The sequence below is a fragment of the Cervus canadensis genome, chromosome 26, assembly GCF_019320065.1.
Source record: "Cervus canadensis isolate Bull #8, Minnesota chromosome 26, ASM1932006v1, whole genome shotgun sequence".
Taxonomy (NCBI): domain Eukaryota; kingdom Metazoa; phylum Chordata; class Mammalia; order Artiodactyla; family Cervidae; genus Cervus; species Cervus canadensis.
In genome coordinates this window covers 48,755,636-48,770,573 of record NC_057411.1, presented here as the reverse complement: position 1 = coordinate 48,770,573, position 14,938 = coordinate 48,755,636, and the positions used below count along the sequence as shown (strand labels likewise).

Genomic DNA, 14,938 nt, shown 5'->3' with positions numbered 1-14,938 from the left:
GGGCCCACACTGAACACAGAGCCTCCCTCAGCTCCCCATCAAGGCTCCCAGCAGACATCTATGTCAAAGTTATAGGAAGGGCCCAAGAAGCCTCTCTGAGCCTCTCCAGAGTCTTGTTCGGGGAGACCATGTGGGGTCAGAAAGAGGTCTGGGCTTACAGCCAGGAGACCAGGGTCCCCATCCTGGGTGTGGTGCCCAGTGTACCCCATGATGACGGGGTTGGTGAGTTTAATGTGCCCCAACTTAGACTGCTCATCTGTGAAATGGGCACATCAAGAGGTGTGGGGTTAGGTCTTCCCTGGTGGTCCAGTGGTTATGAATCACCTCACAATGCAGGGGTTGTGTGTTTGAGTCTTGGCTGGCGAACTAAGATTCCACATGTCACCCAGCAACTAAGCTGGCATGCTATAATGAAGACCCAGCACAATAAAAAAAAAAAAAAAAGGCATGGATTTACCTGCGGCGTGGAGCATGTGGCACAGACAAAACTCTGACATGTGCGTGTGGAGTGAGATGAGCTAGACTCTCACAAGGATGACTTTAGAGGTACAGGGAGAGCACTTGCATTCTTGTGCATTTTATATTGTAAATGGAAATAAGTGGGAAAGGCTGGCCTTCCGTTTGCAGAAGCTATTAATATAAAGCACCTTCATGGAGACCCTGAGTGGCCCTCGATGGGTCCAGGGCCCAGGTAGTCTGGGCCCCTGCTCATTAACCAGCTGGTGGCGTGATTTTTGCCTACCTTCTATGGGTTAGGAAACTTGGTCTCTTACCATGACTTTTAAAATTTACCAAATTATCTCCTGTATGCCAGGTCATGTGCTCAAAGCTAAGGACCCAGGAATGATTCAGGAGCAATCCTTTTTCAGTTTACGGGGGAGACAAGTGTGTAAAAGGATATTACATTTTTTCAAAGTTTTACTTTCCCTCCATGTGAGAGAGTAATACCCATTGTGGAAAGTCAGGCAAATGCAGACGTGTCCACAGAAGAGCATACAGGGGCTGCAATGCTGCCTTCCCGGTGAGAGCCACTGGAAAGCGTGCCACGCAAACCTCCTGTGTCCTCCTGTGGGGTGGGGTGGGGGCTCTGGGAGCCGGGGGCCGGGGCTGCACTGGGGCCTAGGAAAGAACCAAGGTCCCCGGACAGAACCAGCAGAGCTCCCTTCTCTGAGGGAGCAGAGGTGGAGGCCCAGACGTCACAGCTCCTCCTCCTTCGGGTCCAGGCAGACTCCAGAATTAGGCTCCCCTGCTGACCGAAAGGGCTTCCCCGGTGCCTCAGATGGTAAAGAATCTGCCTGCAATGCAGAAGCCACAGGAGATACAGGTTCAATCCTTGGGCCAGGAAGATCCCAGGAGGAAGAAATGGCAACTCACTCCAGTGTTCTTGCCTGGACAATCCCATGGACAGAGGAGCCTGGCAGGCTATGGTCCATGGGGTCGCAGAGTCAGACACGACTGAAGCGACTTAGCACGCATGCTGACTGAAAACCTCTCTTTGCACTTCCAAGTTATTATTCTTTACCTCTGGAGAGTGTTTTTATTGTGAAAGTTTCACCCACACCCAGAGTAGACTGAATGGTACAGAGGTCCCCTGCGAGCCCATCTCAACACAGATCCGTACTCTGCTCCTCCTGTTTCCCTCTCCCCATTCTTGTTATTTTTATTTTTCCTGGATTCATTTAGCCTGTACCTCAGATATATCAGAGCCCATGAAAATACTTCAGCTTGTTCTATGCACATCTGTAGTGGTAAGTGGCTTTTTTGGGGGGTTTTTTTGAGGCATAATCACAATACCATCAGATACCTAATAAAATTAATAATTCCTCAAGGTTTTATAACCCCCCCAAACATCTCTAAAAATGTCTTTTTATAGTTTGTCCAAATCAAGTTCCAAAGGTGTCACACTGCCCTTGGCAAACAGGTCCGTATATATAATATGTATATATTCATTTTTATTTGTTTATTATTTGGCTGTGCCGAGTTTTGGCTACAGCACGCAGGATCCAGTTCCCTGACCAGGGGTGGAACCTGGGCCCCCTGCGTTGGCAGTGTGGAGTCTTAGCCACTGGACCACCAGGGAAGTCTTTGGTAGCAGAGTCCTTTTGTCTCTTTTACTCTGAAGGGGCTCTCCCTTGGTTTTTCCCGGTCCACGTATTTGTTGATGACATTGCATTATCTGTGCTGCAGAATTTTCTGAGGTATGGATTAGTGGATTGTATGCGTGTGGTGGTGTTCAACAAGCCCCTCCTCCAGCCGCAGGATTCCCTTTAGACTCGGTTTTCATCTCAAGCAGCAGTTCTCAATTTTGCCCCCAGGGGAACATTTTGCAGTGTCCTCTGAAGAGGGTCCCTTAGGAGGCACTGAGCCGGAGACGGGAGCAGGCCCAGGGGAGGGGTCCCTCCCAGCATCCACACCTGGGCACTGGCCACACATCCGTCAGGAGAGGGCGGCTCGTCCCCTCTTCTGGTGATGACGTCACCTTGGACCAGTCTGTCCCCGTGCTGACAGCACGGGAGCTGATGAATCTGCAGCCACTGGTGATCATGGTCTTGATCAGCCGCGAGGGTTGCAGAAAGGTGAGACCTGCTGTTGTGTGTGTGTGTGTATAAGGTAAAAGGAGAAGGGGACCACAGAGGATGAGGTGGTTGGATGGCATCACTGACTCAATGGACACGAATTTAAGCAAACTCGGGGAGACAGTGAAGGACAGGAAAGCCTGGCGTGCTGCCGTCCCTGGGGTCGCAAAGAGTCGGACACTACTGAGCGACTCGGCAGCAAAATTATGACTTTAACACTTTCTCACATACAGTTTGCAAAGGGCCTTCCCATCCAGGATGGAATAACCAGGCTCTCTCACTGCTCTGTCGGAGGCAGGTCCCATAATCCTCTAACGACTTTCTGCAGACAAGGAGGCTGAGCTCAGGGGAAGGAAGTCCCACGGGACCCCGCGGCTCAGTGAGAGCACCAGGCTAAGCCTGAGCGGGACCACCCAGAGGGCCGCCCGCAGACTGTACTGAGCTCGCCCGGCTGCAAGGAATGGAGGAAGTGGTCTGTGATCGTCTTTTTAAAAAAAATTTTTTTTGTCAAGCCTCATGGCATACAGGATCTCCTGTGTGATTTTCTTTTTAAAAGCTACAAAAGTTCTACGAGATTCTCTAAAATCCCTCTCCAACCTGGGAGACCACCTCTCACCCAGGACACAGCGGTGCCCGGCTCACCCGCCTTCGGGCTCCCTGCCGCCTCCAGGCTGAGATCCAAACCCTCTCGAGGGGCGTTCAAGGCCCTCTCCCCACTGTCCCCCGCCTCACTGCGCCCGCCCCAGCCAAACCCACTGGGACAGGGAACTTGGGTTCTGGTTCTGACCCTGTGGGCCCTAAGGAGGGGATTAGTCCCTGGCCAGCACCCACAGGTGCAGGCACATTATTCCTTTTAACTCTGGGAGGTGGATTTCACATTTCCACTTTTCTCAGATGAGAAAACTGAGGCTTAGAGAGAGTGAGTGTCACTTCAAAGGCCACAGGGTGGAGGCCGGAGCTCCCGGGAGACTGGCGGGCTGGCCCTACCCTGGGCTCCCCGCACGGCCCCCGGCCAGCCGTCCTGCCCAGGGCTGGGAGGAAGGTGGAGGCCCCCCCGCGCTGCACTCTTATCGGACCTCCCCGGGGGGCGCCTCTGTTTTCTGTGATCTGCAGCGGCCCTGGAGAGCGGATCATGGCCAAGCAGGAAACCACGTTGTTAACGGCCGGTCTGCAGAGTCCCGGGGTGGAAATGGAGCCCCGTATGTTTCTTCCAGATGAAACGGGTAACTCGTTCCATGGGAAGGCCCTTTGAGGGTGTCAAGTTGAGGACTGTACCGCCTTCCTCCCCCGCCTGCCCTGCTCAGGGACACCACGTGGCCTTGCCAAGGCCATCAGACCATTCAGGGCAGAGCCGGGTCCCAATGCTTCACCCCACACCCCCAGCCCACCAACTTCCGAGACCGCTGAGTGGGGTGGAGCTTGGGGGCTGCCAGGCAGGGAAATTGGGGGGCAAGATGAAGAAGAACCAGCCTTCTAATGGCATGGCCACCTGGGCTTGGGGTCTTCCCCACTTTTCCTTCAAACTGCTGAGAAATTCTAGATGTCTGGAGCTCGGGCAGGCTGGAGAGACCCTCAGAAGTTTATCTCGGAGAGATGAAAGAGGAAACCGTGGTCTCCTAATCATTGCACAAGTAGGGCCAAGGGAGGCTGACCTGCTTAGAAAAATGAAATTTATTTCCAGCATCAGGCTCAGGGTCTGGCACATCGTAAGCTCTAAACTAAGCTCTAAACTCCAGCTCTAAACTGGAGAAGGAAATAGCAACCCACTCCAGTATTCTTGCCTGGAGAATCCCTTGGACATAGGATCCTGGAGGGCTATAGTCCATGGGGGTCTCAAGAATTGGACACGACTTAGCGACTAAACCACCACCTCCACCAGGCTCTAAACGTGTTTGTCAAATGAATGAATGCAAGTTTCCAAACTCTGGTTTTGCAACCAAGGCCCAGAGACGTCCCTTTCTTCCGAACCGGTAGCTTAATGCCAAAATGAAGTGACACTGGCCCCCAGAAGGCTCCAGACTCTCCCTCCTTCCATGCGACGACTCAGGAAGGTCCAGGCGTGGCCTCCAGGCTCCTCTGCTCACAGGCTTGTCCAGGTCACAAAAGGCCCTCCCAGCACGATGCCGCCAGGCCTGGGAAAAGCGTTTTTGAGTGAGGACCAGAGTTCAGCGTGAGGACAAGACTCAGAGGCTCAGGTCTCCCCACTTCCTCCCCAGCTCGGGAAGGGGAGGTCCACGTGAGGGATGAGCCTGGGGAAGTGAGGCGCCCAGAAGGATCCCTGAGATGCTACAAACACCTGCATCATGGGAGAGCGGCCAGACTCAGCCAGCACCCTGGTAGGGCCTTAATGGGCAGGGGAGGTAGCCAGCTGGATGGAGTGCCCGGCAGTCTTAGGCTCCCGAGGCTGGGCATGGAGACAGTCACAGATGTGTGTGTGTGCACGCGTGGTGACCGGCGCATTGCAGGGAGCCAGGGTCTGCCACTGAGGGCGTCTCCCCAGGGTCCCCAATCCCTCTGAGCCAGCCACCCTGGGGCCTGGATGGCTGCAGGGGGGGAGGCCGAGGGCCCAGGCAAGCGTTGGCTGAGCAGGGCTGCCCGCGATTGTTGGGGAGCAGCTCTCGGGGTGCGGGAGCACGCCACGGTCACGTCTGACGTGTGTGACGGCAGGAGCTGGGTCCTGAGCGGGGCCACGGGAGGGGCCCCAGGCCTGGGCGGGGAAGAGCTGGGAGGCAGGCCTGGAGGGGCCGGATGTGCTTGACCCTTGGTTAGCCCGGGGGTCTCAGCACACAGCCAGGGCTCGTCTTGGGCAGAGGGAGGACCTACCCCAAAGTTGGCCACCCGGCTTGGACCTGTGCTGCGGCCCTCAGTCTCATGGCCTGCGGCCCCCAGGCCTCCCTAGCCCAAAGCTCTGCAGTCAGTTCAGCTCCCCCTCTGGGGGGATGGGATGGGAGGGGGGCAGTGTGGAGGCCGCTTGGGGTGGGGGTCCCCCCCACCCCCACCCAGGGGTGACCTCACAGGTCTGCTCACTCAGGCGGGCGGGCGATGCTCTGGACCAGGCCCCTGGACTTCCTGAGGCTGGAGGGGGCGGCTCAGAACCGGAGCCCAACCCGCAGGGACAGGAAGGAGCGGAGGGGAGGAGCAGGGGGTGGGGAAGGCCCAGGTGGGCTCGGGGCCTGTCCCCCCACACCGGGGGGTGGTGGGGAGGAGGCAGCGTTCCCTGCCCGTCACCGGGTTGGCCCAGCCTGGCCCTGGGAGCCTGGGGAGGGGGGTGTCCTCGATCCGCGGCCAGGGAGAGGGTGCCCAGCCCAGGGTCACAGGCTGGCCAGGCGCCTTCTCGGGTGGGCAAGGAGAAGGGAGGTCCGCGGGCCCTCACGCAGCCCCCTCTGGGACGAGGCTGGGGGCCCAGGGCAGCCAGGGTGGGGCCCAGAGGGTGGGGCCTCCTTGGTTCCCCCTGAAACAGATCCCCCCACCCCCCACATGACCCCTGGGCTGTGGCAGGAAGTGGCCGGCCCCGGGTCTGAGTGGCAGCAGGCCGTGTGCCTGGGGCCCTTCTGCCCGCCTGGTGACCCTGAACCAACAGGCACACTCGGTTCTGCTGCTACCGCAGCCGCCCCCACCAGGAGGGACACGGTGATCTCGTGACGGGTGAGAGGAGGGCTAAGGCGCCGCCTGAAGGCCGCGTGACCGCGCTGAGCACCCAGCCCCCGCCCCCGCCCCCCCCAGCCCCGTGCTCTGCAGGGCCTGACCCTGAGGCAGGGCTGGGCAGCCACTGGGTGGAGGGAGGGGAGAAGGGGAGGAGAAGGGGAGGAGGGGTACCCGGCTGTCCCAGGCTGGGTGTGCCAGCTTCCACTGACAGCCAGGGCAGCGAGGCGTGCATGCTCACCCAGGAGTGGGTGGCCAGCGGAGGGGGCGGGCGGGGGGGTGTTGGCTGGGCCGGGACTTGGCCCCCGACAGCCTCACTGCACGGCTCACGAGGACCAGAAAGAGACTGTTTGGCGGAAGCGGCTGACCCCACACGCTTTGTAGAATGGGGTTTTGGCGAGACGAGAGAGGCTTTCTTTGGGATGGGTTCTGTGGTCAGCGTCCACTTCGAATCCTGGCTCCACTGCCCACCAGGTGTAAAGTGGGAAAAGAAAATGTTAAGTCACTCGGTTGCGTTCGACTCTGTGACCCCATGGGCTGTGGCCCACCAGGCTCCTCCATCCGTGGAATTCTCCAGGCCAAGAATACTGGAAGCCATTCCCTTCTCCGGGAGAGCTTCCCGTCCCAGGGATTGAATCCGGAGTCTCCTGCAATGCAGGCGGATTCTTTACCATCTGAGCCGTGCCACAAGCTGTGAGACCTTAGCAAGTGATTTAACTTCTCGCTGTGTCTGTTTTCTTATCTGTAAAATGGGGCCACTGTACCTACCCCACAGGGTTGTGAGTAAACCCTGCTTGGATGGGTGCCCAGTGCGTGGCGAGCCCCCCGTGTGGGCTGGCAGTGTTCCCGGCCCAGACAGGGTGATCCCCGCCGCCCACCACGTGGCAGGCCAGCTGCAGTCTCTAAAAGCAGTGGCTCATGTCCTGGTCTCTGTGCTCCCTACAGCGCGGCCAGGGAGGCCGCCCACCAGCGGCTCTCAGGGGAAGCCGGGCCCCCCTTTCTGCCCCTGGACCGCTGTGCAGACAAGCTGGCCTCCAGGCCCCCGTCTCAGCCACTCAGCCCACGTGCCCGGGCCGCCGGGATGGCACGTGCAGTGGTACTGACTGAACCCCAGCACTGCAGGCAGACACCCACACGGGGGCCGTCACACCTGCGCCGTCCACTTAGCTGTGACGCCTCGATTCCTGGGAACAGAAACAGTCTCCAGGTGACTAGCTACGGTGCGCAGGGCGCCCCCCTCCCCAACCCTGCTTTGGCCGGTGGGTGCCCTTGTGACGCTCACGGTACTTTGTAGAACCACAGTGAAAGGATGGAGCTGATGGCTGGTGTGGCCTAAGGCGCACACCTGTGCCGGGAGGTGACCGACGAGAGAAGCCCTGGACACAGCGGAGGGTGCACTCCCGGGACACCAACCATCTCGGTGGACACACGCCCTCTGCTGCACTGCTGGCCTCTGGTCCTGCCTCCGTGTGGCGGCCCCTCGCCACCATACTGACCACCCAGCCGGTGCCAGGGCCAAACGGAGGAAGAGGTTAAGGTCCAGCTGGTGAAGATGATGGGGGCATGCCGAAACAATGCCGCCCGATGTGTGGTCTGCAAGTCAGCGCTCGGGGGCTCATCTGGTTCCAGGAGCTGCTCTAAGAGCTGGGCCCTGGGCCTCCCCTTACAGATGTCCTCTCAAACTGGGCTGCCTGCGGACTTCACAGAAAGCGGGGCTGAGGCGGGCTGGGAAAAGTGAGGCTGACCCCTTTAGCTTGTCTGCAAGATGCAGGCTTCAGAGATCTACTCTCCACAATCGTGGGAGAGCAGCTCTACCCTCTTCAGAGGGAGAGGTATGTATGTGTGCTAAGTCACTCAGTTGTGTCCGACTCTTTGCAACCCCATGGACTGTAGCCCTCCAGGCTCCTCTTCCGTGGGCTTCTCCAGGCAAGAATACTGGAGTGGGTTGCCATTTCTAACTCCAGGGGATCTTCCTGACCCAGGTTTCGAACCTGAGTCTCTGTGTCTCCTGCATTGGCAGGCAGATTCTTGACCATCACACTACCTGTGAAGCGTGTAAAAACATGCCCGCACATCCCAGAAGCCAGAAGGATGGGCCGAACACAACTCGAGCCCTCTGTGCCGATGGAAGGCGAGTGCTCAGCGTCCGGAGGGTGAGAGAAAAGGACGTTTGGGTTCACACACAGGTCCATGGGACCGCGTGTCCGTGTGGATGTCCATCCAGCGGCAGGCGTCCCGAGGGCTGGAATTGACCTTCCAGGGCCGCTGCCCGAGGAGGCCCGTGGTTAAAGGCTGTCAACAGAGAAATGTGACTTAGGGTACTGAACAAACGTGAGGGGAACTTTCTCCATGTTGGCGGAACTTATTAAATCCGTGTAATAGAATCATAAGCTATAAAAGTGACACAGATTGTTACTGACATGAAAAGATCTCTGAGGAAAAACCTATTTCTGAAGCTACAGAAGAGCAAGTGTAGTACAACCCTTACTAAAAACTTCTCTCTATATACAGATACCCACATAGACACTCAGCTGTCTGGGAAGGTGTTTCGCACAAAGCTTAGAAGCTGTCCTCTTGGGGTGATGGAGGTATGGATGAGTTTTCTTTCATACTTTTAAAATAATACATTGATTTCTTAAAATGTACAGTCATCATGTTATATAAATACACATTCCCCTAGCGCTCCCCCAGAACAAAAAGACTAAGGTTTTTCTACCATCACAGGACAAAAAGGTGTTTTTCTTTGCAAGATTCAGGCAGTAGTTCCTAGGGGTGGGAATGGGGGGGGCAGGGTAGGTTCTTTTCTCAGCAAGGCCCCACCCACTTTCTCCTCCAGCAAAGCAAATGCCAGTACTTTCAATAGTGCCCCTAAGGAAGAACTAAAGAACCTTCATCTGGAATTTAACACATTATTGACTGGGGGTGATCTTTGCAGAAATTAACACCTATGGGTGTTACCTAAGTGGGAATTACTAAGGTGATTTGTTACATTAAGTGAATATCCACATGATTTCTGGTAAGTTGCTAAGAGGAGGCTGGTGTTCTTTTATAAAAGAATCTTTGCTACAATAAACAAAGACAACCAATGGCTTTTTTTTTTAACTTTTTTATTTGGTGTTAACTCCACAAGAAAACAAAACAAAACAAAAAAATCGGTTACTCTGGTGTACGTGAAATCAGAACAATACAACCACGGGAAAAGAATCTCAGCCCAGGAATGGGAAACTGGTGCTTCAGTGCTAAGATGTGCAACGCGCTTCATACCACAGTGCGTTTCAGCGTTTTGCCAACTTTTTAAAGAGATGCTTTTTCTTTGTGATCACTCACTTACAAAACTGAAAACCACAACTTTCAACTCCGTCGCTGAGAGCCTCCGGGCTTCAGCCACTTAGCTACGAAAACAAATAAATACGTAATCTGTTCACTCCCTCGCCCGCTTGTAATCCATTCCCGTTCCCCGTGGGAGGTGCGACGACTTCCCGCCAGTGTGAGGAAGTCTGCACCATGACCACCTGGAGCCTTTTCATGAAAAAAAAAAAAAAAAAAAGCAGCTGTCCGAAATCACCGAGCTAAAGGTTGTGTCTGAAATCTATTTATTTGGTCTCGGCTACACAAGCAACGATTTCTAGGATGATCGTCACTGTAGTGATTTTTTTTTTTTTTAGGAATTTTACAACTTCCAATTCTTTTTTTGCCTTTGCTGTTAAAAATTATATTTCAGTGCAGACGCTAATCAATTTTTAGGAAGCTCTGGAAGAAAGAAAAATACATAAACCCTTATAAAGTCTGTAAATAAATAACAGCAACATAAAAATCTTACACACGCGCGCGCGCGCACGCACACACACACACACACACACACACACACACAAACCCACTTTAAAGTGTCAAAGATGTGCTGTATAAAAACAAACCCTGACGTGTGGTGAGACCAAACCCCACGGCCCATCAGGTTTCCCACAGTGAGGACAGAGAGTGCCGGGGGGGTGACTCCACGGCCCTGGAGGGAGTTTCCTGCGTCATCATGAAGGCAAGGCAACGAAACCCAATGCTTGAAGCAAACCACGTATTCTCGGCCAGCTCAGCTCCCAGCTAGTACATATTACGTGTCTAGTGCCTGCCAGAATCAGTGGTGGTGCTGTCTCATCCAGTTAAGACTTCCCGACGTTACGGACACGCTCAACTGATCTCACACGTCGGTTAAAAAAAAGAAAAGTAACTTTAAACGTTTAGGTTTTGCAAATATTGCTCCTTCTAACTTCAGCCTGTTGCGCGGCGGCGTGAAAAGCTTGAGGAAGTGACCGCTGTGAAACGGATGGGCCTGGACGAGACGGATCGAGCCCTGGCTTCCCGACGACACGGGCGGGGGGCCTGTGGAGCCCTCACACGAGTACGGGAGAAACCAGGGCTCTGCTCCCCAACCCGCCACACACAGAACTTGCCCAGAACATTCTCTCAAACACAAAAGGAGATCTAAGCTACGCTAAGTCAGAGCCACGAGCGCAGCCAGCTGCTGCAGCCAAGGTCTCTTTGGGGTCGTGAGGTGGCCTTTGTTGCAGGTCAGACGTTTACAATCTCAAGTTCTGGGGGGGGGCTTGGATTCCATGTTGGTCACCGCAAGAATCTCACCTGCAACTCAGGTCCTCACCGAGTATTGCAAGACTCACCGCAAACAACCCTGACCGGTGTCTGGGGGGGCGGGGGGCAAAGAGACTGCGACGCGAGAGCGGGCTGGGGTGCGCTGCCCCGCCCTCCGCCCCACCTGGCCTCACATGCCACCCTGTACCTCCAAGTCCTTGGCTGCCTCAGCTAGCGAGGAGGTCACCGACCATGGCACTGTCCATGGTACGTACTCTAGGGGAAGATCCTAAGATAGAAAACACAGTATTTTTGTTAAGTCTCTAAAAGCACACCCTTGCAGTTCCTACGTTAAATGTACATGAGATTTTTTTTTTACTGAATGGAGACCCAGGATGAGTCACCCGGGCTGCCCTCTGGCCTCCAAAGACAGGCACTGACCCGCTGCGGGGGTAAGCGTTCACACCCCAGTTCAGAGAGGACAGAGCCTGCGTGTCCCCGAAGCTAGAGTCTCTGAGGAGTGGACGTGGGCGCTGACGCTGCGATGCTAGCAAGGGGGGGGGAGGGGGGGGCAGGGGCGGTGACGGACTGCGGCCGGAAGGGGGCGCTGCGGCAGCGAGAGGACGCGGAAGGCAGTGATGCTTCTAAGACGAGCACATGCACACCCGTTCTAGTCTAGTTCAGAGCCAAGAATTTTAACAGCTTGGAAGAAGGAAAAAAAAAAGAAAAGAAAAGAAAGAAAATTTTCAACAGGACAGCTGTCCTCAACTCTAAAATAAGCAAGAAGAGAATTACTGATCTGAACCAGTTAATTGAAGAAGAAACCTAAGTTGTTTAGATTAACAGGCCTCACAAAAGGGTACTTTCCCCCTCACATAGCAATTAAAAAAAAAATAACTTGTACTGCTCTGCGGGGGGGCGGGGTTAGAGATGAGTTCGGGAGAAGAGCTCCTCCTCGCCGGGGTCCGCCCACTCGCCTCCACCGTCCGAGCCCGAGTCCTCCGCGGCAGAGCCCGCGCTGGAGCGCGGCGTGCGGTGGAAGCCGTTGGGCTGGGCTCCGGCGTCCGGCTCCGCTGTGCACCTCGCTTCATAAACAGAAGACACCTGAGGGGAGAGGGACACGGTCACAGAAGGGGCCGGGGGAGGCGCTTTTTTCACATACAGAGATTAGGGAACAAACTGATGGTGGATATTTCCCGGTGGAGAGTTACCAGACTCTCAAGTTCTCCTGTTTGAAAGCAAAACGAACCACCTCTCCCTCCTGACCGGTAAAGGACCCCAGACCCTGATTCTCCACGTTCCAGCCCTCCGGAGTCTCCGAGTGCGGCCTCGCCCTCCTGGGGCTCTCATTCCAGGGACGGACAGCAAGCAGACCGATCCACCCACTGCCCTCCCAGCTTCCTGCTGCGCTGACCAGCTGGGGCGGGGCGGGGCGGGGAGGGGGGCGCTGATGGGGCTCCAGACAGGAGTGGCAGGGACAGCGTTTCTTTCGAGGAGATGCTGAGAAGAGAGCTGGGCCACAGAAAAAGCAGAGCTGGCGGGGACCCTGGGGGTGTTGCTTCTGAACTGGGGGCCCGCTGGCATGGGGGACTTTTTAGAGAAACTCTTGGTTGTATGGGACTGCCCCCCCACCCCCAGCAGACAGGCAACATCTCTGGCCCTCGGGACACTAGCTGCAAGTGGTGGTCCCTCCCCAGTCACAGCAGCCAGCAATGCTTCCCTGCACCGGTCACAGTTAATTAGCCACGTCACCCTCCCCCGACAGTGACTGGGTAATTCTTCCCGCTCCTCCAGTGATGAGCAATGCCCCGTCGGTCATAGTAACTAACAAGCGCCCCCCCCCCCCCCCCCCGCCACCCAGTGGCTAGCAAAGCCCCTCCCTCGTGGTGACCAGCACCCCTACTTACTACAGTAACTAGCAATGCCCCGGCCAGTCATAGTGGCTTAGCAACACCCACCCCGCGCCCCAAGCATCCGCCCCCACCCCCATCTCCAGATGGCAGTACTGTCCCTGGTTGAGAGCCCCCAGAGGAAGGAGCACAGAAAGACTGCCACACCAATGGGGGAGCGGAGGACGTGGGAGCAGAGAGGCACGCAAGGGCAGACACAAAGGCCTGGCAGGGAGATGCATCCACTCCGTGCCCAAGGGCGAGAGGACATCGCGGTTAGCAGTTGGCGGGGGTCGAACTCGGGGGCTGAGGGCACGGCTCCGGCCGACACGCAGGCTCTGGCTGCGCGACTTCAGAGGCGTGTTCGGGAAATCTGTGATCGTGTGTGCTCGGTCGTGTTGGACTCTCTGTGACCCCATGAACTGGAGCCCCCCCCCACCCCCGCCAGCTCCTCTGTCCACAGGATTCTCCAGGCAAGGATACTGGAGTGGGTTGCCGGACCCTCCGGGGACAGGGGGTGGGTGGGGGGAATCTTCCCGACCCAGGATAGAACCTGCATCTCCTGCTTGGCAGGCGGGTTCTTTACCCTCAGAGCCACCGGGGAAGCCCCTCGGAATCTTTCCAGGCCTTTAGTTTTCTCATCTGCAGGCTGGCACAACAGCACCCGCCTCCTGGGCGACTGAGGCAACAACGCGTGGCTGCTGTGCCTTGCGGTGTGAGAGAGACTGTTGGGGGTGGAGGGGCGGGTGGAAGCAGGAAGCCCGCGGCGAAGCCCACGGCAGCAGCGGTGCGGCAAAGGGGGCGGGGGAGTGTGAACCGCGGAGGCGGGAGAGGCCGGAGGACTGGGGTCGGCTGAGAGGTGGGCGGGCACACGGACTGCGGAGGTGAGGAGGGACAAGAGCGAGGAGGTCTGGGCACTGAAGCTGGGGCGGCGGTCAGGGGGCAGAACGGTCACGGAGCTGGATGCAGAGAACGCTGGGGACCCCCAGACGCCTGTCTTGATGCGTTAAGTCCAGCAGGTCCACGGACACAAAGACCACGGGGGCGCTGGGGGGTAGGGGTGGGGGGGACTTTCACAAGACTTCGACTGACACTGACAAATCACGCCGAGAAGCCAGAGGGGCTCCTTTGGACTCATTCAGCTGCTGGCCTAACCAGGCGAGGTCCGGGCCCTCCCTGAGCCGGCCCCACAGAGAGCTCGGGCCGGCGGACACGGTGCGTTCAGCTGCTGCAGCGCCGCAGCGGAGCCCCACGCGGGCGGCGGGCGGGTAGGGCACACTCGGGGGTGTGAGTGGGGGGCTCCTTCCTGATGCGCATTTTGAAAGGTGGAAAGGGTGTCCACCCGAGCATTTTAAGGGGGAACGGCAGGGTCAGCCGTGTGTGGGGCAAACACGCTCTGGCAGGAGGGACGGACTGCAAGGAGAAGGGGGGCGGGGGGAGGCCTTGGCGGTGAGTGGGAGGCGAGGCAGGCCAAAGGGCCGCAGCCGCAGAGCTTGGTGACGGGAGAGGCAGCCGGGAGGCTCCCGGGTTGTGCGGGGCGCTGGCGGCCACTGCGAGTTAGTAGTAAGGAGGAGGACAGTCCACTTACCCTATTAAAATCTAACAGACGCTCTTCATTACTGGGCATTTCTTTAACATCTGGATACTCTTCTATACCATTCTCTCCCTTGGCATTTGTATAACATTCTTAAATCATTTTGAATGGAGAAGGGAAAAGAGGGAAAGGGAGGGAGATTTCATTAAGACACAGTCATGAAACGTACCATTCTTCTTTTTTTTTTTTTTTGCTGAACAGTCAGATGGCTAAAAGCAGACATGGTCAGCCTCAGCCAGGTGTGCGCCAGGAAAACGTTAGGCCAGTTTTAAAAAATGCTTCTAATGAATTGTTCATGGAGTAAAAAAAAAAAAAAGAGGCCAACATAACCGTTAATCCCACCACGAGACACTCTCTCAACAACACACTCGCACCTCTAGGTGACAGGCCCTGGGAACACAGGATAAAAAGGGCCCGCAAGGCCCCGGGGCTGGACGTGGTGCGGACGGATGACGCGCCGCGAACACGCTGCTGGAGAGAGACGCAGCGCAGATGAGAGGAGGGGTGACGGGAGGAAACACAGGGCAACACCCTCTCTGCTCTTCCTCAGCTCAGCTCCGAGCTAAGCCCTCGGAGGACAGAGGAGGAGGGGGAGGGGGCGCGCAGCGTGACCGGGGAGGGCTCGGGACTGCACGCTGGGAGCCGAAGGCATCAAGTAC

The 14,938-nt window shown here is 56.7% G+C and overlaps 1 protein-coding gene across 7 annotated transcripts in view; it reads right to left on the bottom strand.

The window, feature by feature from the left end:
• Window positions 1–9,661: 9,661 nt before the first annotated feature.
• KIAA0232 (KIAA0232 ortholog) overlaps window positions 9,662–14,938 on the bottom strand; it is an 82,070-nt gene continuing 76,793 nt past the window's right edge. For 5 of the 7 annotated variants that reach the window (XM_043447568.1, XM_043447572.1, XM_043447569.1 and 2 more), the window contains 2 exons: window positions 14,274–14,371; window positions 9,662–11,900 (listed from right to left, as the gene is read on the bottom strand). In XM_043447568.1, coding sequence (XP_043303503.1) covers window positions 11,721–11,900; window positions 14,274–14,371 — 278 coding nt within the window. In that variant the 3' untranslated portion in view covers window positions 9,662–11,720. The remainder of the gene's footprint in view (window positions 11,901–14,273; window positions 14,372–14,938) is intronic. The other 2 variants (XM_043447573.1, XM_043447574.1) reach the window with 1 other exon arrangement.